The following is a 23002-nucleotide window of genomic DNA, read 5'->3' on the forward strand; positions in this document are numbered from 1 at the left end:
AAGCATCAGTGTGTGTCGAAATATTTGGAACCACGAATGAAGCAGGATACATTCCCCAAGGGAAAGACTTTGGAAGATAGAGAAATAATTATCAGAGAGAGAAGTGGAGAAACAGAATATAGGAAGTAATAAGTTGTGGAAGGGAGAAGTAGTTAGTTTCAAATGTAGTCAAGGACAAAGAGGATGAATATTAGTAATTTTGCCCAAGTAGCTTGACAATAAATCTTAGGACCTTAATAAATCATATTTACTTTTCTTAACAGTACTGTTTTTCCGTTGCACAAACAAAAATGTTTCAAGACTTTTTGTTCAATTGCATTTAAATCCTGTGTTTGGCTCCTGATACTAACTTCACTGAACTATTTGAGCTACAGGGCAGGATATAGATAATGAAAGAGCAACTGACATTAATGAGTAGTATAACCAGGGGGAAATGGTTTAAGATACAGAATTCTACTTTTTCTATAAACATCTGGCACACCACCCAAAAGTCTTCATGCAATGTTTCTCTGGTTAAGACCCCACTGACTGACATCTCTATTTCTCCTCTAAAATCCCTCTTCTACCCCAGGCCATCTAACTAGACAGGAGGGAAGAAAACCAACAATCTGACTATGACGGGGTGTGGCTTGAGGAAAATGGGAGAAGTGGTTGAAATGAGGACCACACCAGCAGATAAGGCTCAGGCTGATACACAAAACTCTGCAAAGGCATGATGGTAATCCAAACCTTTTTAAAAACCATATCTACCTCCTCCAGAGGCTATGGATTAGAAAAAACAAATGGCTAATGTGGAGTACACTGAATATCTTTCTTTTCCTCATAAGAAAAGCATTTATCAGGAGATTGGTAAAGTGAAGAAGGCATATCAGTTTCTAGTGGCTATTATGAATAGATAGCCAAGGACTACCCTGCTGCTTTTACAAAACTACCACTATTCCTATAGGGCCTACTCAGGCTAGGCCACCAGTTCACATCCTCCAGTCCTCAACTATCTCATACTCCATCAACTGAGAGTCTCAACAACTCTGTATCTGTCATCAGTAGGGGCATAACTGTGGGACATCAAAGGCAAAAATGTTTTACAAACAAATGTACCACAATACTCACCCAGCAAGTCAGAGAAATATTAAAAATAATAACACTAGCAGTAATAATTTTCATTCACTGAGTGCTTGCTACAATACCAAGCACTATTACATTAAAAGCAGCTATAAATAACAGCATGATAATTATGTTTAAAAAATGATGGCTCTAGGACATGCATCATAATGAGAAAATACCAGTGAGAAGTTATCAAAAGGAATGTTGTGTCACAATTCATAGGAAAAGTGAAGAGGTTAATCACTGAATAGACTGGAATAGAGACAGACCTGGGTTACTACTGGCTGTGTTACTTAACCTCTCTGGGCCCTGGTTCCCTCATCTATAAAATGAGGATAATAATAGTACCTAGTAATACCAGTACACAGGCTGACTAGGAAGAGAAACTAAATAAACATTTTACATTCATTGGCACATTGCCCTGTACCTAAGCATTACTCAATAAATGTCAGCTGCTATTATTTGAAAGCTATTTTGTGATTGTTCATTATTACAAGGAAGCAAAATAAATCAAATCATATCTGAAATACAGGGATACGCTATACAAGCTAGATAACACCTTCGACCATAAGATGGGATTTAGGAGGATCCAAAATTAGGGATATAAAGTGGTCCTACCTCTTATAGATGCTATTCATCAGCATATCTATACATCCACCCAGCCTCAGAATTAGACATTGGCGCTTCTTCCTTAAATGGGAGCCATTATAGTTACCAAAAAATAACAATCACTCCTGTGACCTCCACTAGGAGGATTAAGTTTTGAAAAAGTTAACGACTGTCAGAAGTAAGAATCCTAGGAGCCCTCCAGTCATGTGGCCTCTCCCTCATTTTAACGCTACTGATGACTTGCCATGATACAAGACAAGGGCTCCGCTGGGGAACATCAATAAAGTTTTCAAAAACCGCAATGATACAAATTCCCCTCTGTTAAGTTTTACACTATGCCAAACTAGAGTATTTATTCTTTATCCTCTAAACTTTATCCTCTAAACTTCCTAAAGAATGCTGCTCCTGAGAATTATTGGGCAAAGTAGCTATGTAAATCTAACAAGGGACATGTTACATATTTCTAATAACACTGAAAGCATGAAACATTCAGTACTACTGGTGAGCACATATTATAAATGGAATTCTGAATTACTGCAGTTACATTCATTCACATACATATTCCATTATACTTAGCCCAGGAAAAGACTTCTAACCCAACCAGTTGGATCACCAACTGCATCCAAAAGACTAAGCAACCAAACTGGCTTTCAATACAAATAAGAATGGGATGCTTTCATATTTTGCTCCGTGAGCAAGGGTTATCAAGCCATCAACTCTGAACTATATGATAACCTTTCATGCACAAATGAGTCTTTTATCACGGGGTGGGGGGCGGTGTTCATTTTAAACGGAACTTCCAGAGAAAGGATCCTCCTTCAGAAACAATTCCTAGGATATGAACATCATAAAATATCTTAAGAAAGAATATAGACGAACACTGCTGTCTAATAGAAATATAGTGCAAGCCACATATGGAATTTCAAATTTTCAACTCGCCACATTAAAACAGTAAAAAGAAACAAGTTAGATTAATAATGTACTTAACTCAATATATCCAAAATATTATATTTTACACTGTTTGTTGCAGCACCCACTGACAGACTAGCTACCTTTCAAGTGCTCAATAACCATACGTGGCTAAGTGGATGCTGTGCTGAACCCTGTAAATGTAGCCAATCTATGAATAGGAGTAACTGGCGTATGTGAAGAGCCACGCCTACCACCACTGCCACTTCAGCCCCTCACCCTCTCTGCTGGAACCTTTACAGTGTTCCCACCCCTCATGGAACCACAGTCCACACCGAGTTGTGAGGAAGAAGAGAGAAGGAATATGTTTTCCACAAATCAAGTTGGAAACTTAAACCCATTTCCCATTAGAAACAATGATAAACACAATAGGTCTATGGCTAAATGACATTAAGAGTTAAAAAGGCTTTCCTGGGAGGAAGGTCTGGGAAGGTAATCACCACTTCCAACATTGTATCCAGGAGATAATGTGTTCCAAGTTCCCAATACACAGTTACAAAGGGACTGCCTGGGTCTCTCATTTACACTCTTTTGGTAAAAGGCAACTGGGAGGAGGCCATGTTTACAGAGTTTTTCATTTAAGGACTTAAATGAAACATGTAGTTTCCATTCTTCACTGCCCTTCTCACTCCCATAAGGAGGGTCCTTCAATCCTATCCTTCTCTAGAAAACACATTTCTTCCTGAGATGTGGAACCACTGCCATATTTTTTCACTCTGTGAAACTGAGAATCCTGTGTTCTAAATTATAATTATCTTCCCAAAGCAAAGGCAAACTGAAAAGAAAAAATGATCTGCCCTTTCCTTACCTGTGCCCTGCACTTCACCATCTCTCTACTCCCACCCCAATCCCAACCATAAGGCCAAAAGCTCTCAAGCAACAAGCACTAATACAACTACAACTTCTGGGTCTCCCTAGCCTTTTATTCTCCCCTCCCTTTAGCTCACTTAAAAGGTAATTATAAGCAAACAAGCATACAGACAACAAGTTTTGTCCTATTTCTCTTCAGTTCTACCTAAGAGCTCTGCATCCCAGAAGAAATGTACAAACTCTAGCTTGTAGGTTTCAAAGCCTTTCTGTGGTCTAGTCTTAACTAGTTATAGTCTTGAGACACATCAGATTCTCCGAGTCCTGTGCATCCTCCTCCCTCATCTCCAATTCTCTGGTTAAGAGTCCACTGCTCTTGACATTTCCCATATCCTAAGCAACCTTCTCCAGTCAGCTTTTTCCAGTGACTATCCTCAAGACCTTTAATGACTAGGACCATGTCTTTTACTATTCTGGTCCCTCCTTAGGCCAGATCTTTCTGATTTCACCTTAGGCCCCTATAACAGAGCCTGGTGCAGAGGAGATGCTCGAGAAGTATATGGCAAATGAATGCCTAGATTGCTGTAGTGTTGATCTACTGTTAGACTTGTCTTTTGGAAACACCATTTTGATCATATCACTACAATGGTGATAAAAGTCAGAACAGTAATTACATGCAGGGGAGAGATGGATTGCAGAAAGATGCAAGAGGCATTTTCCTGGTTGATGGAAATGTTATATATCTTGGCCTGGGATGGTGGTTACATGAATGTATAAATATGAAAATGCATCAAGTCATCAGGATTCATGTATTTTCTGTATATAAATTATACTTCGATAAAAAAGGAAAAAAGGGAAATATATACAATTATCTTGTAAAAAATACAATAAGGTTCTACCATATTATAAACTTGAACCTATATGAAAATGCTAGCTGTAATAAACATTAAATATATCAAATTGTTAACAGTGATTACTCTATGGGGAAGAGTTCCAAGAATGAGGTAAGCTTTGACATGAGAGAAATGAGTAGCTTTGACACTTACATATTGCTTGAAACCTTTTTTCCATTTGTTGAGTACATATTAAAATCTACATGCCCCCTTAGGTACTAGGGATACAAATACCTAGAAGTTCAAATATTTGCCCTTAAAGAGCTCACATTAGGGAAGTCAACATGAACACTAATAGTCCCCATATAACATGCTAAATGCTGTATAGTTAAGGTGTGGACAACACATTAAAGGATCACAGAGGAAATGGTTACACTGCTTGGAGTAGGGAAAAGGCAGATGGACAAAATGACTTTCAAGAACATAGAATAAAGAACTGAGGTATGTCAGGCCAACCAATGTGTCCCAGGCAGAGGGAATAACATTTACAATGGCACAGAAGCAACTGGCATAGTGTGTTTGGAGAGGACCTAATTTTTCATTGTGAGTGAAGCCTGAGGTCCATGAGAAGAGAAGAGAGGGCAGAGACATGGTAAGATAGGGCCAAATCATGAAGGGCCATGGAGGCCAGGCCAAGAAATTTACTATTATTGGGAAATGTAATGGAGTGCCACTGAAGGATTTTTTTTTTCATAGGGAAATGACTTTATTTAAAGAATGATCAATCTGAGGGCAATGAGGGGAAGGAATCAGTGGAAAGCAAGACTGGAAGTAGGGAGAACAATTGAGTGACTGCTTGCAAGTGAGAAATGATGAAGGTTGAAATGAGGAGCAAATAAGAATGAATGGATACAAGAGAGGTTGGGGATACAGAACAGACAGGCCTCCACAATTTTGTCAGGCATATTCCCTAGTCATCTTCCAGCTGGTCCCTAGTCTGAAGATTGTATTGCCCAGAGGTCTCATCTTCTACTATTGACTCTCCCCTTTTCTTATTTCAAAATAATTATGGCTGCATGCCATAAATGGCCAGTAAAGGAAGGTAGATAAGAAAGCAAGATCATGGGAGAGGCAATTCATTGTAAAAGTCAATGCACTGCCTGTGTGGCATTTTGAGTTTTAAAAGCATCTTTCATTGTCTAAGATTGCTCTCACAGGCCATGTTGCTACTATTTCACTGACAAGCTCTTCCATAGCTTCTTAACCACAATTAAAGGCTCCCGTAAAAGTCACTCCTTTTGCAAATAAGGTCTATAAAATATATTCATGGGCATATGAAAAAGTTATGTCTTAGTTAAAATTCTTAAAAATGCCTGTGACATATATCATTTTAAAAGCTTAGATTACTTCCTAAATCTGTAAGCCAAAATTTTGCTATTTTCTGATACATGTTGTCAAAGGCATGCAGACACCAGTAAGCAAAGCTAGCTACAGGATGTGAAAAGGCAACACTCGGAAAATTTTACTTTTTCAAATGTATGTTTTCAAATTACAGACTTAGAATATTTCTTTGAAACATTATCATTTCCTATTTATAAAAATCTTCTGGCCAGTATTTTATACATATGTTTCAACTATTTCTAGAAAAGTAACTCCATTTTATGTTTAAAAAAAAAAATTTCCTTCAACGAAAAAGAAATAATTTTAAGAAAGTAGCTTCCAACATAAAACTATTTTGAATACCTTTGTTAGTATATACCCTACTCTAATAGCTTACTTTCTTTCAAAGTAATAGTAGTGACAAGCCTACCTCTTCTATTCACTGAATAAAAGGAAATTATTATTCATAGCAAAACAAAACATACAAGACAGCAGAACCTCAGCCAAGACTAAAAAGAACAATTATACCAAAACATCCCAAAACATAACACTTTTTAAAACCACATATTAGTTTTACAAGGATACATTAGACACTTTTAAATGTTAAACAGGGTTTCATGCTAGCTGTGTACACTGAAGATACCACGGTATAAAGGTGGGGTTAACACTTGTAACACTATGCATAAAACTTGTCTAGAAAGCAACATAACAGACGTAGCACATGATGCTTACATTTCATATACTTTTTATATGGTACTTAAGTCAAACTTAATTCCATCCATGCAAACCTGGACTGCAAGTAACAGGTATGACTAATTTTAAAAGAGCACACAGCTATATAGTAAGGAGTACGTGGTAAAAAGGTCCGAAGTCTTTGGTGAAATACTATATTCACATATTCAACATTATACGTTAGTGAAAATTTTCAGTCACAGTAACTTTTCACAAGATTTATTGTCGGAGCTTGTAAGTGGATATACTGGGAAGAGTTGCACGCCTATTAAGAAAAAAAATCTTCCAACCAAACGCACAACTCATGTCTGCTATAACACCAATAGAAACAAACCTTCGAGCAGAAAACAAAGTTCATTTTACAGTGTTTAGACTTGGATACAACCAAGACCTAAGAAATAAGCAGTTACTGTGAAAAAAGAGAAACAATGGTCCTCAAACCTTAGAGAAATTTAAAAAAATACACTCATATTCTGCAAAAGAATAAGCTACCAATAAAATCCTAGCCAACATCACTTTGCTGAAAAGACCTTATGAGAGTGAAGTTTTTAAGTAGGAACTAAGGTGCCCGCTGACAATCAAAGAAAGACCTATTTGATAATCAGTGTGACAGAAAACAGACATTTATGGCTCCCAGCTATTAGCTAGTGAGACTAGACTAAATTTTAAGAAAAAAAAATCACCAGATGTTCTAAAATTTCAGACCTTCCAAGCTGGTTAGATCCTAAAAGCAAAGAACAAATAGTTACCACATGCTGAGAGGAGGGTTGGAGGCAGGCTGGCAAGAGAGTGATTGAAAAGAGACTCAGAAAAAGAAAATGCTACCAAAATATGGCATATTATTAATTCAGGTATAGAGAGCAAAATGACAAGAACATCGTTAAGATCATTAACCTTTCCTAGAACATGTAGTTATCACCTAAAATGAAAAACTTTGGAAAGATAGACTAAGAAGAAGATAACCAACGATTAATAATTAAACATATTACAAAAAGTATCTTCCCATATATCTGACCTACGTAACGAAAAAAAAAATCAAACTCAACTTGGAAACGTGCTTTTTGCTTTAGGAAAAAAATGGCAGGATAAAAAGAACTATCTGATGAAATTTCCACTAAAAACAAAATCCAACTTTTCCTGTCTGTTCTATAGGATTATCTGGAGCCTTTAAAATAGCATGAATGAATTACACAGCCATTAAAAATTTTAAGTATGAAGGCTATGTGGCGACCTGGAATAATTCATGGGATAAAAATCGTGGAAAAAGCAGAATACAAAGTAATATGTGCACTGTAATCACAATGCTAGGTTAAAAGATGTAATGATGGTTATTAAGAATGAGGTTTATTTCCTTTCCCAAGTTTCTGTAACTACTGTTTTGTTAAGTTTTATAGATGGAAAACTATCTTTAAACAATCCTTCCTGGCATATGGAAAAATGATAAATAAGTTGTTCCTTTTTTTTTTTTTTTTTTTTTTTTTTGACGACAGAGTTTCACTTTGTTGCCCGGGCTGGAGTGCAGTGGCATGGTCTCGGCTCACTGCAACCTCCACCTCCCGGGTTCAAGCAATTCTCATGCCTCAGTCTCCAGCGTAGCTGGGATTACAGGCGCCCACCACCACACCCGGCAGATTTTTTTTTTTTTTTTTTTTTTTGGTATTTTAGTAAAGATGGGGTTTTACCATGTTGCCCAGGCTGGTCTCAAACTCCTGAGCTCAGGCAATCCGCCCATCTCGACCTCCCAAAGTGCTAGGATTACAGGCGTGAGCCACCGCACCCGGCCAATAAGTTGTTCCTTTAAGGAAAAGAAGGCACACTGCTTTGTGGTTTATCTTTTTTACTACTTCCAATTAAGGAGCATGTCTTCAAATAGTCACACTACAAATGGTCGGTTCTTATCTATATTAGTAGTCAAAGGGTGTAGATATTCAGACCTAGGATGTATAAACATCTCCTTTTCTATGTGGAAAAAAATGATCACATCCTTTTGGGAAAACAGACATTTTAAAAAAGCTTAAGGCATTTTGAAAGATGTCTACTTGTTCCACTTTTCTAAATGGATAGAATCACAAACTGAAAACAAAGTATCGAAAAAAAGAACAGTTTTAAGGGGAACCTACTAATTAAACTGTTAACCGAAGCTACGAGTTACAAAATTAGTTTCTCTTTGGTTTCCCTATGCTTGAAGGAACACTCTTTGGCCAACTATTCAGCTTGGTAGGTTCCATTCATTAAAACACCTCATTCTACAGAAACGGATCACAACACATCCAGACTGCGTCTCCCTACCACTATTAACGATTATTCTGAGGAAAAAAGAAAAAGCCTAACAAAAAACGTCAAGGATTGTGGTAGTATTTTTAAATTTTCAATATGCAAGCAGGACTCCTATGCAGGTTGGTTTAACAGTTTAAATTCCATTTTATCTGGCCACTGCAGGCAAAGCAGCAGTTCTTTATCTCCTCACCATAGGAACATCAATTACTCCCCAGAGGCCGTCCTCCCTACTTTTCTCCTGTAGGTCAGAATCAAATCATCGAACTTGACTATTACAAATGCTCACATTTGAGTCCTCCCCTTCCTTTCTTTCTTGTCCCTGGATTAATTCCTACGTGGCTGGCACAAACCTAATTTATGATGTAAATAGGTAGAGCGGGTCCCTAAAAAGCTCTCCCCTGTGGGTTCGCACTCGGCACGTCCCCCTCCGTGTCGTTGCTTCGCTGGAATTTCCAATGAAACAGTAACAGTAGCTAAGGTAACTGAGAGCGGGGCTGAACCTGGCCAGTTCCGGAGGAGAAAGGCAATGACTTTCTCCGGGTCTGGGGGTGGGGAGGCTGGCATCGCGGACAGATTTCCGATTGGGCGGGGGTGGTGAGAGGCCAACGAGTGCAAAGGCGGTTGTCTGGTCTTTGAAGGCCGGCGGCTGGCTCTGCCACGCTCTCAGCAGGAAGGGGAGGGGAGCGGGAGGAAGGGGGGGAGAAGGAGGAGAAGCGGCGAAGAGCCCAAGGAGGGGGGAGGAAGACCGGGGGAGGAAGGAGGGGCCGGAGGAGGAGCCCACGCTCCGGGAAAGCCCGCGCGCCCAGCCCGCAGGACCTCGGGGCGGAGTCGCAGGCTCCGCCCGGCCCCCCGGCCGCGGCCGCACCCTCGCGCGGTGCGCCTCGAAGGGGCGGGACCGCCTCGCAGCCTCCCTCCGGGTTTCTGGCCCTCCTTCCCCGCTCCTCCCTCCCCTCCCTCCTTTCCATCTCAGCAGCGCCCTCAGTCTCCCTCTCGCAGGCTCATACAAAAGCAAAATGTCCGCCATGTTCCGAGGCAGCTGCGGTTGTCGCGCCACGAGCTCGGCCCTCCTGCGGTTTCTCCCTGGGGCTGCTCCTCCCTGGTCCCCTCTCCCCGACCCCAGGTGCGACAGCTATTCCGAAGCCGCCGACGGCACCACTCCGCCCGCCCTCTGCGCCCCCCCGCCGCCCGCCCCGCCGGGCGACGCAGGACCGCCTCGGGCGGGGGCAGGGGGATAAGCAGCCCCCGCCGACTTGCTCCCGCTTCCCGCCTGTCCCCCCACCCGTAGCCCCTTTACCTTGATGCAGTACGGGGGTTCGTCGTAGGTGACCAGCATGTACCTGTCTCCGCGGCTGGCCGGGTCCCGGGCGCGCAGCTGCGGGGCGAGGGATGACGGAGGGGGTCGCGTAGGAAAGTAGGGGGGAGGGCGATACAAACGTTACAGAAGCACCTCAATCCACACCCCGAAATCCCTCGGGAGCTCTCCCCATCTCTCCCCTCCCCTCCCTTTACCTTCAAGAATAACTCCACAGCGCCTTTGGCAATGTCCAAATAGGAGGTGCCCAGGTCAGTGCGCTGGTTCATAGAGGCGGACGTGTCTATGAGGAACAGCAGGATGGGCATCTTCTCCCGCACTCCTGCCTCCGCTCCCCACTCTCCTGGCCCTCTTGCCCTCACTGCCGCGTACGGCCACCCGAACCCTCAACTCTCGCAGAGCCAGGGGGCAAGGAGCAAGAGAAAGAGGGGTAGACGGGACGGGACGGATGGGACCGCTCCTGGCCTCCTCTTTCTGCAGCCCCACCTCCTCTCCCTCCAAGGGAACTTGAAAGTGTGAGCGTGTGTAGCCCTCGGGGCCCTCCCCCTTCCTCTCTTCTGCTGCCACCACTACTGCCGCTGCCAGGACTACTGCCTAAGCATCCGTCCGCGCTCACTAGAGCGCTCGCCCCAGACTGAGCGCCGTCTCTGTTCACTGACAACTTCTGTCTGCTCACCTACCATCGGCACCATGTGACCAGAACCCAAGCCATTGGCTGCCAATTATGTGGTATTTGCATATTCATTAGATGACAGGACTGGGGGAGGGACTTGGGCGAACCCTGGGAGTTGAAGTTTGAACCCAGGCAGAGGGTAAGGGGAAGTGTTAAGGACCCTCGCTAGGATTCTCCTTTAAAGGACTTGGAAGCAGTTCAAATGATTAGTTCGGGTGGTTTAGATGGATTTTTCTGTCGGTCTTCAAAGATGGTGATTCGAAAGGAAGAGTGAATTTGAGCAACAGTTGCACAGAAGTACAGAAGCAGATGCTTGGACAGTCTGCACAGAAAACGCTTTGCTAACTGCAATCGATCAATCCTGCCAGTGGCGAAGACGAAAATATTTCAGAAGCAGCAAACTTCTTTCCTGGCAGGACGTACTCACATTCCTTTAGATCCCTCCCCCGTCTTGATCAGTATTTGTGAGTCGGTTGCTGGCCTTGCATTCCACATATATCTATGTGGAAAAGGAAACTAAAGCTTAAACACAGTTACCTAAACTGGCCTTTTGTATGCACAAGCTTCTTCAGTTTCACTAAGCTCTTTGAAACATTGGCCTGCCTGTGATAATTCCACCACTGTTCTCTCTGCGCAGCCTTTACACAAGGAGGTTTGCAAACCTAGATTGTGATTCAACTCACACATTTATTTATTTATTTATATAAATAAATAAAGAAGATCTCGCTTGATCGCCCAGGATGGAGTGCAGTGGCCCCATCATAGCAGTCTGCACCGTCCGGCTCCTGGGCTCAAGCGATTCTCCCATCTCAGCCTCCCAAGTAGCTGGGACCATAGGGGCGGGCTCTCAACTCACATTTATTGAGCACCTATGAAGAGCCAGGCACCCATGGTAGCCTTGTTTAGTCTTTGAATTAATTATGGCAGATGGCATTATATTCATTTCAGTAAAGGAAAATGCAGATCCCTGAGGTTAGGGTAACAATGTCGGATACTCTCAGGTCTGGCTCTGTGAAGAGCCAACCACACTTGATTGACTACTTCATATGACACAGTTTTAAAATTTGGACTTGTGTATTCCTGGCAATTACTATGCACAATGTGGAATCCAGGGCTCCAATGAGTTTGCAATTTCATTGAGGAGAGATGATGACATACACATATATAATATTTTATATCTTTTGGTCGGGCGCGGTGGCTTATGCCTGTAATCCAGCACTTTGGGAGGCCAAGGTGAGTGGATCATTTGAGGGCAGGAGTTTGAGACCAGCCTGGCCAACATGGTGAAACCCCTTCTCCACTAAAAATATAAAAATTAGCTAGGCGCAGTGGCATGTGCCTGTAATCCCAGCTACTCGGGAGGCTGAGGCAGGAGAATCACTTGAACGCAGGAGACGGAGGTTGCAGTGAACTGAGATCACGACACTGTACTCCAGCCTGGGTGACAGAATGAGATTCCGTCTCAAAAAAAATAAAAAGTCTTTTATATATTCTATGTACACATTATATATATATATTCAGTGTATTATATATTTTTATATATTATATGTATACATTCAATACATTCTCAGAGAAATACGATTTTAAAATAAGTCATATGGCAGTATATGAATCAGGGACAAACAAGGATGCAAATTAAAAAGTACTATGGAAACAATCGTCCAGTGGTCTACAAATTCAGAGGATTTCATGAACAAGGCACAAAGGTGGAAGAGAGGGAATCTGGTTGGAAGGAATGGTATGAACAAAAACTCAGCCAAAGATAGTACTATGTATGGTGCATTTCAGGCCATTCTGGTGGAATGTAGGGAATTAATGAAGAAGTAAGTATGAAAAAGATACTAGAAGCCACCATTTCCATCCCAATACAAATGTTAATGTAGAAGGGCAATGCCTACATGGGCTAGGATACAAAAAATATAGGACTGTTGGGGGCAGTGTGTTAGTTTTCTACCGCTGTGTAACAAATTATCACAAATTTGGTGGCTTCAAACAACACAAGCATTTACTATCTCACAGTTTCCATGAGTCAGGGGTCTGAGTTTACCTGGGTTCTCTACTTAGTCTCATAAGTCTGCAAAGTGTCAGCCAGGCTGTTTTCATCTGGAGGTTCAACTGGGAAAGAATTGGCTTCCAGGCTCCATCAGATTTCTGGCAGAATTCATTTCCTTGGGGCTGTATGCTGGTGACCAGTGACTACCTTCAGGTCCACCTTCTGTTGCAGGTCTGTGCCATATGGCTTTCTCCATTGGCTGTTCACAACATAGCTGCTACTTCAAGGCCAGCAGAGAAATCTGTCACTCCAAGATGGAGCCTTATATAATGTAGATAATCTCGAGAGTGACCTCCATCACTTTTGCCATATTCTATTGACTAGAAGCAAGCCACAGGTCCCACCCACACTCAAGGGAAGAATATTATACAGATGTAACACCAAGGGTTGGAGATCATGGGGTCACCTAAGAATTCTGCCTAACATTAGATAGGGATGGGATTATTAAGATGGGGATGTGATTATTTCCTGGAAAGCAACTTTGCCTAGTTCACAGTTTTTGTGAGATCGAGTCGTGCTCTGTCGCCCAGACTGCAGTACAGTGGCGTGATCTCGGCTCACTGCAACCTCTGCCTCCCAACTTAAAGCGATTCTCCTGCCTCAGCCTCCTGAGTAGCTGGTACTAGAGGCATGTGCTACCACGCTCAGCTAACTTTTGTATTTTGAGTAGTGATGAAGTTTCACCATGTCGGCCAGGCTGGTCTCAAACTCCTGACTTCAAGTGATCCAACCACCTCGGCCTCCCAAATTGCTGGGTGTGAGCCATCGTGCCCAGCCTGTTAAAGTCAATTTTGAGTAATACTATACAAACTTTCAGCCCACCAAATAAATGCTTTGGGTTGATTTGTTGCTTAGACTACCCTTTGGTTGAAGAATCGTAAGATTTCCCATAAGGAGTTTATATTTTATTTTGTGAATATCTATATATGTATGTGTGTATGAGAGAGGAGAATAAGGACTGCTGAGCCATGATATACCCCAGTTTACAAATGGTATTTTAAGATGACATTAAAAATCTCCTTTATACTTTCCTCCCAACTTTTCAATGAGTGTGCCTTACTTTTATAATCAGAAAAAGGGCTATGTTAAAAATTACATTAGAAGTATTGTAAAAGTTATTCCAATGTGAATATTACTGAGACAATTTTCAAAAATGACTTACCAGCATTAGTGAAGCGAAAATACTCTCAGTCACACAATGCTCCTGTGGTCGAGCATATGCATGGTCCCACAGAGTGACCTTCTAGGGACAAGATATTCTCCCCATGCAGGTGAATGCCTTTTAACGTATTTATTTTTTTCTAACAAGACATGTTATTGATTCTTTCTGGCATAAATGCAAATGGAATTGAAATGATGTAAACATAGAATTGAAAAATATTTGCGTCTCAGTATAAACTACAAAAATGGCAATATACAAAAAAATAACCATGTAATGGATTTATGGGCTTATTCAGATTAAACCAGACCCCAAGCTATCACCAAGAACCTTCTCTTCATCACTTCCTGGAGGAAAGTAAGCTCTGTATTATGCTGGAAAGTGTGTAGACTTCTCCACTGTGTTTCTTTGGCATACATCAACACTAGCCCATACAAAGCCCTTTCTACATCTTTCTCTACTACAGAACATCAGCCTCTTCGTGTTGTAGGTTCTTTCTGCCTTGGGTTTGTTTCTTGTACTAGAATGTAAACTCCTTGAGAGCAGCTAGAGCCTATAACCAATGCCTGGCGCAAAGTACTTGCTCCATACATGGTTATTGAAAGAAATTGTCAAATGTGCTGTGGTTTTCATTCTTTCATCATATTTCCAGGGGCTTGGGGTATTATCCTATAGCTCCTTTCCTAGGGTTACCCAGCCCTCCCATGTTGCCTCCTGCCTGCCATCTCTCATGGAAGCAGGGTGGTAGACCCAGCTCCCCTGTCCCTGAGGATCCAGGGCCATTTGGATTTGGGCTCCAGAAGGCCCCTTCAGGCCAAGGCATTGAACTGACAGTCCTCACTGCTTACCCAGAACCCTGGCAACTTCCCTTTTGTTCTACTCATGCTTCCTTATGAAATGGCTCTTTCTGGGGCCACTGCTCACTGTTTGTCTCCTTCAGTCAAATCCTCTTTCAACTGCTCCCAAATATCAGGCTGTATGACCTGCATTAACCATCCTGTCTTCTTTTCGATTTTCTCACTTTTTTGAAATTGTGAGCTCTTGAAAAGAGTTTCCTCTTTCCTCTTCAAGTCCTTGCTCTTCATATACTGCTCTCCTGGTCTTCATTCCCTTCACACAAATGTTCACAGACTTTGCCCCATGTTTACATTTTATGTTGTGGTGTGATCCGCCACCATACAGCTGATGCTTTGTTTTGGTGAGAGTCAGTTTGATTTTTCACTCTCCCAAGATTTGTCACCTCTTGTTTTTAAGCAGTCCCTAATCACTATATTTTTATTTTTATTTTTATTTTTGAGACAGGGTCACACTCTGTCACCCAGGCTGGAGTACAGTGGTGTGCCCACAACTTACTAGAGCCTCAACCTCCCTGGCTCAAGTGATCCTTCCACCTCAGCCTCCTGAGTAGTTGGGACTACAGGTGCTTGCCACGATGCCTGGTTAATGTTTAATTTTTTTTATAGAGATGGGGTCTCACTATGTCGCCCAGACTGCTCTTGAACTCCTGGATGCAACCGATCGTCCCAACTCAGCCTCCCAAAGTGCTGGGATTATAGACATAAGCCACCAGGCCCGGCCCTAATCACTACATCTTGACAAAAAGACCTTACTTAACCTGGTGACTACCCCCTCCCAAAGCCCGCCTTTCTTGGTTTAGAGGGGAGTAAAATCTCCCTGTCTGGTTTCTCCAGCACCCTCTGTCTCCTCAAGCCCATGCAATCTGGTTATTTTCCCTGCACTCCATGGAAATGGCTCAGAGGTCCCCAGTGGCCTACTTCTGGCCAAGTCCAATGGTGTGTTCTGTATTTCCTTTGTTGATTGCAGAGCTACTTGTTACATGCCTTCCTGAGCTCCGACTCCCAACTACCTTGTTTTTCATCTCCTGCAATTTCACCTGGGGTCTTCCTACACCTTGGACCATTTGTTTTCACCTTCACTGACTGTTAATCTTTGTCTCACTCCATGGCTACCTCTTTTCCTCTCACTGTCTCCACAAAGGACTGTTATTTCCACAATCTTTATTCACTTAGTCATTCTTTCTTTCTTTTATTCAAATACTGCTTGGGTGGACCTTCTATATGACGGGCAATGAGTATGCATGTGGGAAAAAGGGAAACAGCATATTGTAGTGGTTAAGAGCTTGGATTTGGGGGTTCAAATTCCAGCTCTGCCATTTACCAGCTATGTGACCTGGGACAAGTTTACTTAACCTCTTTCTGCCTCAACTTCATCATCTGTATAACGGTAATAATAAAAATATTTCTTTGGATTGTAATGATGATTAAATGAATGAATACTTATTTTATTTTTTTTTTTAGAGACATGGTCTTGCTATGTTGCCCAGGCTGGTCTCAAACTCCTGGGCTCAACCATTCCTCCCACTTCAGCCTCCCAAATGTTGGGATTACAAGTGTGAGCCACCGTGCCCAGCCCATGAAGAGCTTAGAGACATGCTAAGCACAGAGTAAGCTCTATTTGTGTTAAATAAAAGCAAGAATAGATATAGTTCTGGCCTTTGTAGAGCTTACATTCTAGTGGGGAAAATAGTCAAAATAATAGATGTGATATTATATTGAGTGCTATAAGAGAGGAAATACAGGGTGTTATGGAAGCACCAAGAAGGAAAGTATATTCTAGAGGGGGTGGAGATGTCAGGGGGGCATACAGAGAAGGTTTCTTATAGGATCTGACTTTGCTTAGGAATTATCCTGGTGAAGGAGGCTGGTGGGGGGTGAGGAATAACACACCGAAGGAGGAAGAGTGTCCCAGGCAGGAAATGGGGAATGTGGATGAGATGGTGAGAGAGACTGACAGAGACCCCTTGGAAAAAAAAGGAAGTTCTGTATGACTGTAATGCAAAGGAGCTGGAGTGGGGGAATAGGAAGAGGGGAGAAATGGATAGAAATGAGTTTGAAGAGGTTAGCAGGAGCCAGATCATGCAGGGCCTAGTCGGCCCTGTAAGGAGTTGAATTTTATTGTGGAGACAACGAGGAACCATTGAATGATTCTCAACAGATCAGGTTTCGGTGATATTCTTCTATCTTCAGCACAGAGAATGGGTTAGATGAGGACAAAAATGGAATCCAGAAGACAAGCGAGGAGTCTATTTCTATAATTTAGGTGGGCTGAATTGTAGTGGTGACAAGAGGGTGGAGAGAAGTGTATGGGTGCCAGGTACATTTAGACGGTAGGGTAGTCAGGTCCTAGCCATTGACTGAACATGGGGTGTAGGAAAAGGGAGGAGTCAAGGGTGATCAGCATTCTGGCTTGGGCAATAGGGAAATTGTGGGGCTACTCACTGAGACAGAAGACAAAGGAAGAGATGCATTTTGGGGCAGCTGGAGGTTATTCAACAAATATTTTGTAAGCAGTGCCAGGCATTGTTCCAAGATCTAGATACATAGGCCAAGATTCCCTGTCTTGGCACATTTATAATAAATAAACAAGTAAATATCTAGTATGTCAGATGGTGATAACTACCATGGAAGAAATAAAGTCAGGTAAAAAGTTAATCTTTGTGCAGAGGGCAAGGTGAGTTTGACTTGTCTGTGGGCCACCCATGTAAAAATTACTAGGAAGCAAGCTGACTGAGCAAAGTATAAAAATAAGCCTCGAAGAGGGGAGAAGCTTCCCAAACAGATTTTGGGGGAATACACTACAGTTGTGAGTGCTGCTTTTTTTAAGCACTAACTATGTATAAGGTAAAGGCCTTGGCACTTTGCACATCTTATCTCAAGGCACCAATCTTGTGAGGTAGGGCCTACTATTTTTCCCAGGTGAACGTGAGGAAACTGGGGTTCCTCCGCTGGTCAGCTGCCTGACCTCCGAGCTCAAGCTCTTTTTCTCCTCTCTGCAGGAACAATACCAGAACGAGAAGGTATGTGCTGGGTGTCTAAGAGCCCAGACACACATTAGAAGAAGCCCAGCATGGAACCAGCTCACTGGCAGAGAAGCACAGGAAACCTGGGCACTGCCCTGCAGTGCAGCAGGATGCAGAGGGGCCAGAGAGAGTGAGTCATCCAGGCATGAAGACTGCCCTCCCTCAGCCCACAAAAGACTGGCCTTGGATAACCCATCTTGTAGGACTGTATGGGACCTGATTTTGCTGTGATCTGCCTATGGACAGTTGTTCTACCCATGCTCAGGAAATCCTCTTTCTGAAACCTGATGGGAGAAGGGCTGGTGAGGGGTGAGGAGTGGTGGCAGTGTTGGAGTTCCCAGAGAGCTGAGGTGAGATCCAGACATCTGTTGATCAAGGGCAGCCAAATGTGTAGCACAATCTTAGTGCTCCCTTCTGCCCAGGGCTTAGTGGCTCCGTTCTGCCCAGGGCTCAGGCACAGCAAGTTATATGGACATTTATAGACTTGGTTACTCTGAGAGGTGGTGTAGGCTAAAAATAAAAATAGCTGGTGATGAAAGTTGACCCAGGGCAGCCCGCACAAAGCTCCCCAGCGAGTCTGGCCACTTGGGTAACTTCCTCTCACAAGTCAGGGTGTTGGAGCCTCTGGGCTGAGGCCCTGGAATCTTGGTCTTTCCCCTTCACATTTTCTGTGGTGTTCTCCTCATACCTCACCACCCTGAAGCCACTGCCCATGCCCCCTGTGGAACTCACAGGCAAGAGGGTCATTATTCTGTGTATGGAACACCATGGATGTACGCAGTGCACAGAGAGTGAATTCTAAGCATTCAGGTGGGGAGGACCTTGCCACAGCCAGCCTCAGCCTCTCTTGCCTCCAGAAACCTAAATGCTTCTCTCTCTCCTCCTCCTCCACATCCACCAGACCAGCAAGTACTATTGAACTTCTACCTTCTATATCACTTAAATTCATCCCCTCACTGCTTTTCTCCTGGCTGGGTTCTTTGCAACTTATTTAGTCCATAGTACTTACATGCCTTTAGTTTCCCTTTTAACTTCTGGGGAGGATTAGTATTGTGAAAAATCCTTAAACAGCTTCTATACCAAGACATTTCCACTAACAAAAAAGAAACATTTTGATTCTTGCTAAAGCATAAGTTTCATCATTCTTCCCTCTTCTCCTTAAGGCTATGTTTTCTAAATGACAACATTTAAACTATGTTTGAACATGTCCTTTATTTTATTTTAACTTTTATTTTAGGTTTGGGAGCACATGTGAAGATTTGTTATATAGCAAACTCATGTCACGGGAATTTGTTGAACTAAGCCTAGGATCCAATGGTTATTTTTTCTGCTCGTCTCCCTCCTCCCACCCTCCACCTTCAAGTAGGCCCCACTGTCTGTTGTTCCCTTTTTTGTAAATATGTCCTTTAAAATGTAACAATAGTAGGATCATATTTTTACTTAGGTGTAGTAAGAACCCCTATACCTAGCTTATTTGTCATAAATGACTTAATTTTCCCAGTTTTGCCTGTTTCCCTTCTACCAAATGGAGAATGAAGAACTATTGATAGCAGAGCTGGCTGGCCTTGTACAGCCACAGAAATCACTTACTTAGTGTTCAGTTCATCAGATATTTACTTAGACCTGCTCTACTTGACACTTTGCTAAATGCCTAGGGTGAAAAGATAAACAGGACATGGCTTCTGCCTTGATGAGCTTCTATTCCACTGGGGAAGGCCAGAATAGAAACAAATATTTTCAATAGAGTGTGGGAAATGCTCTGAGAGAGAGAGAGAGAGAGAGGAGAGAGAGAGAGAAATGCACAAGGTTCTATGTGAGCACAGAAGGGTAGGACTTAGCCAGTCATCAGGGAAAGACTCCTGGAGGAGGTGGTATCTGAACTTGTCCTGAAAGGAAGAATTCATGACGAAAAAGAGGCAGTTGAGGCCGAGTGTGGTGGCTCATGCCTGTAATCCCAACACTTTGAGAGGCCGAGGTGGGCAGATCACTTGAGGTCAGGAGTTCAAGACCAGCCTGGTCAACATGGCGAAACCTTGTCTGTACGAAAAATACAAAAATTAGCCGGGTGTGGAGGCAGGAGAATCACTTGAACCTGGGAGGCAGAGGCTGCAGTGAGTTGAGATCATGCCACTGGCCTCCAGCCTGGGTGACAGAGCGAGACTTGGTCTCAAAAAAAATGAAAAGAAAAATAGAAGCAGTTGTCTCCCAAAATAAAGGGACTAGTAGGAGCCAGGGTCTGAAGCCTTGAAACAGATTAATGTGTGTGTAGCCCCAGCTAGTGGTCTGCTCAGGTGCTCTTTATTGGCCACTGCACCCATCCCACAGCTGCTGTGAATGTCGGCTGCCCCCTCCCCTTCTTGAGGACAACTTTAAAAGTTGTCCTCAAGAATGGGAGCCTCTTTGGCACCAAGTCACATCCCCCCCGCCATCCCCCACAACCTGCACCCAATGACTGCCTAACAAAGATGGGATCATCTTTGTGGTGTCATTCGTGATTCCCAGATTTGGGGAAGCAGCCAAACCCTCTCTCCAAGTGAGTTCACATTCTTGCTTAGGTTCCTCCCCTGCCCTATCCTGCTTCCCTCACCCCCTTCTTCCGGAAACTCTCCTGTAGTAAATTACGAGGACCTGAACCCCTGCTTCTAGAGAACCTGACCTCAAATAGTATGTTCAAAGAACTTCTAGACATTTGGCATACCTTATACTTAAGGCATGAGTTAAGGAATAGTTGGAAGATGAAATCCAAGAATTAGACAAAAAGCCAGATCATAGAGGACTTTGTATGCCATATTAAAGACTTTTTGAGTCTTTTTAATTTTTATATTGGGCCTTTTAAAGATTAAAGCACCCTTCCTCAAATCATGGTCCTTTAACAGTGTAGCTTCCCCACCTTTAGTGAGTTGTTCATTTAGGTTAAGGCATTGGGGGATCCTGGGTTCCTTAGCCAAATGCCCATCTTTCTGAAAGTGATAATTCATTAAGCCATGAATAGTCGAATTCACCTTAAAGTACAATGCAGTGCGACAGATTCATTTTTAAAAGATAGCCATACCTATACATTTATCCCACCCCGCATGCCCTTACAATGTAATGTGACTAACACTCTTCCCACTGGGAGGTGGGGTCTGTGTTTCCCACTCTTAAATATGGGGAAGGGGGCTTATAACCACACTGGTCAATGTTGTACAGCAGTGGCAATGCTGCGTGATGTCCAAGACAAGCTTCTAAAAGGAAATATGGCTTCCACCTGGATCTCTCTCTCTCTCTGTCAGGATGTTCTCCTTTGGAACCCAACCACCATGTTGTGAGGGAGCCAGACCACCTGAAGAGGCTCCATGTTGATGTTCTGGCTGACAGTCCCAGCTAAGCCCCCAGCTGACACCAGTCACCAGCCTGACATCAATTGTGAGACAATGTGAGTGAAAGAACCATCAGATGATTTCCAGCTCTCAGCTTTTGGATCTTCCAGCTGAGGACACAGACATCGTGAGACAGAAACAACTTTTCCTTGCTGAGCCTAAGTCTGAATTCCTGATCTACAGAAGCCATATAAATAATAGATGATTATTAGTGTTTTAAGCCACTAAGTTTGAGGGTATTTTGTAACAGTAGGCAACTAATACATCTTTCTAGGCTCTGAAGTCATGATTTCCCCTGTAAAATCAGCTCCTCTGGCTTCCCTACTCAGGTTAATGCTATCTCCAAAGTTCTTTCAGTGACTGAGCTTTTTTTAACTCACCCTTATCTCTGCACTTACTTAGAATTAGTTGTCAGGTCCTATGGTTTTTCCTTTCTATAGTGTCTCTGCCATCTATCCTTGTCCTTGGTACATGCCTTTCTCCAGATTAAACTAAGGCTCAGCTCTAATTGTTTACATACTCCTGCTCTAAAACTGTCAACTTTCACAAAAACACAACTTCCACATGGAATTTCATAAATCTATTCCAAATTTATATATTCTAAACATATATATTCTGAATATATATATATATATAGCTACAGAAAACATACTTTGCTTGTTCATTGTAACAAATTCAGATTTGCGATAATATAGATGTGTACCCAAAAAAATAGATGTCTCATTCGTCAGAGGTAATTACTGTTAACATTTGATATGTTGCATTCCAGGCATTCTTCTAGGTGTGAGTATGTGTGTATTCTAGGTATGTAGGTATATGCCTATATACATATATGTCACAAACATTTTTACAATAATAGGACCATAGCTCACATACTGTTCTGCAATTTAGTTTAGGGTTTTCTTTTAACCTAATACTACTTCCTGGATGTCTTTTTATGGCAGCACATGCAGATCTACTTCATTCATCCAAGAAGTGGTATAGTATTGTACCATCATTTAAGTCTTTCAAAAGGATACTGGTTACATAAGTTTTAATATACAATTGGCTATCCATTTCCATGGATTCCACATCCACTGATTCAACCAACCACAAATGGAAAATATTTTTAAAATAAGAATACAATAATAAAAATAATGCAAATTTTAAAACAATACAGTATAGCAATTATTTATATAGCATTTACATTGTTTTCATTATTGTAAATAATCTAGACATCTCTAGATTATTTAAATCATCTTTAAAGTATATGGGAGGATGAGCGTAGATGATATGCAAATACTGCCGTTTTATATAAGGGACTTGAGCATCCTCCAACTTTGTTACCTGAGGGGGTCCTGGAACCAGTCCCCTGTGGTGGGGAGACACCAAGGGACAGTTGTATACATACAACATAATACTATGCAATCATTAAGGTAGACAAGGTAAATATTTAAAGCATTGACACAAAAAGATGTTCAACATATTAACTAAAAAAGACAGAAGGTATAGTATGATTCCATTTTTGTATATATGCATAAAATATCTGGAAGTATATATACCACAGTGTTAACAGAAGTTATTTCTGGGAAGTGCAAGAGTCTGTGAATAACTTTAATTTTTTTCTTTGTTGTTTGAATTTTTTAAAAAGCTGTCAGAAGGGAGATTTTCCATTTTGCAAAACATTGGATAAATGATGTAAATGTTAGAAATGTGCTACACATAGATAAAATGACGAAGGAACAACATGGGAGAAACGATGAGAAAGCAGTTAGAAATCTGCAGTTGACACAAATTCACATCTGTTAACTGTGGGAACTAATTACAGATACATAATTAGACTTAAAATCGAATGGACTTTACAAATAAACAGACC

The 23002-nt window shown here is 42.2% G+C and overlaps 1 protein-coding gene and 1 pseudogene across 6 annotated transcripts in view; one reads left to right on the top strand and one right to left on the bottom strand.

Annotated features, from left to right (window-relative positions):
* LOC105481389 (integrator complex subunit 6 like) overlaps positions 1-10660 on the bottom strand; it is a 62923-nt gene extending 52263 nt beyond the window's left edge. For 3 of the 6 annotated variants that reach the window (XM_071088786.1, XM_071088784.1, XM_071088783.1), the window contains exons 1-2: positions 10221-10660; positions 10006-10083 (exon numbers count right to left, since the gene is read on the bottom strand). In XM_071088786.1, the coding sequence (XP_070944887.1) occupies positions 10006-10083; positions 10221-10331 (189 nt within the window). In that variant the 5' untranslated portion in view covers positions 10332-10660. The remainder of the gene's footprint in view (positions 1-10005; positions 10084-10220) is intronic. The other 3 variants (XM_071088787.1, XM_071088788.1, XM_071088785.1) reach the window with 2 other exon arrangements.
* A 1683-nt stretch (positions 10661-12343) lies between these two features.
* LOC139360663 (histone-lysine N-methyltransferase SETMAR-like) overlaps positions 12344-23002 on the top strand; it is a 39528-nt pseudogene continuing 28869 nt past the window's right edge.

The sequence above is a fragment of the Macaca nemestrina genome, chromosome X (genome assembly GCF_043159975.1).
Source record: "Macaca nemestrina isolate mMacNem1 chromosome X, mMacNem.hap1, whole genome shotgun sequence".
In the NCBI taxonomy this organism is placed as follows: domain Eukaryota; kingdom Metazoa; phylum Chordata; class Mammalia; order Primates; family Cercopithecidae; genus Macaca; species Macaca nemestrina.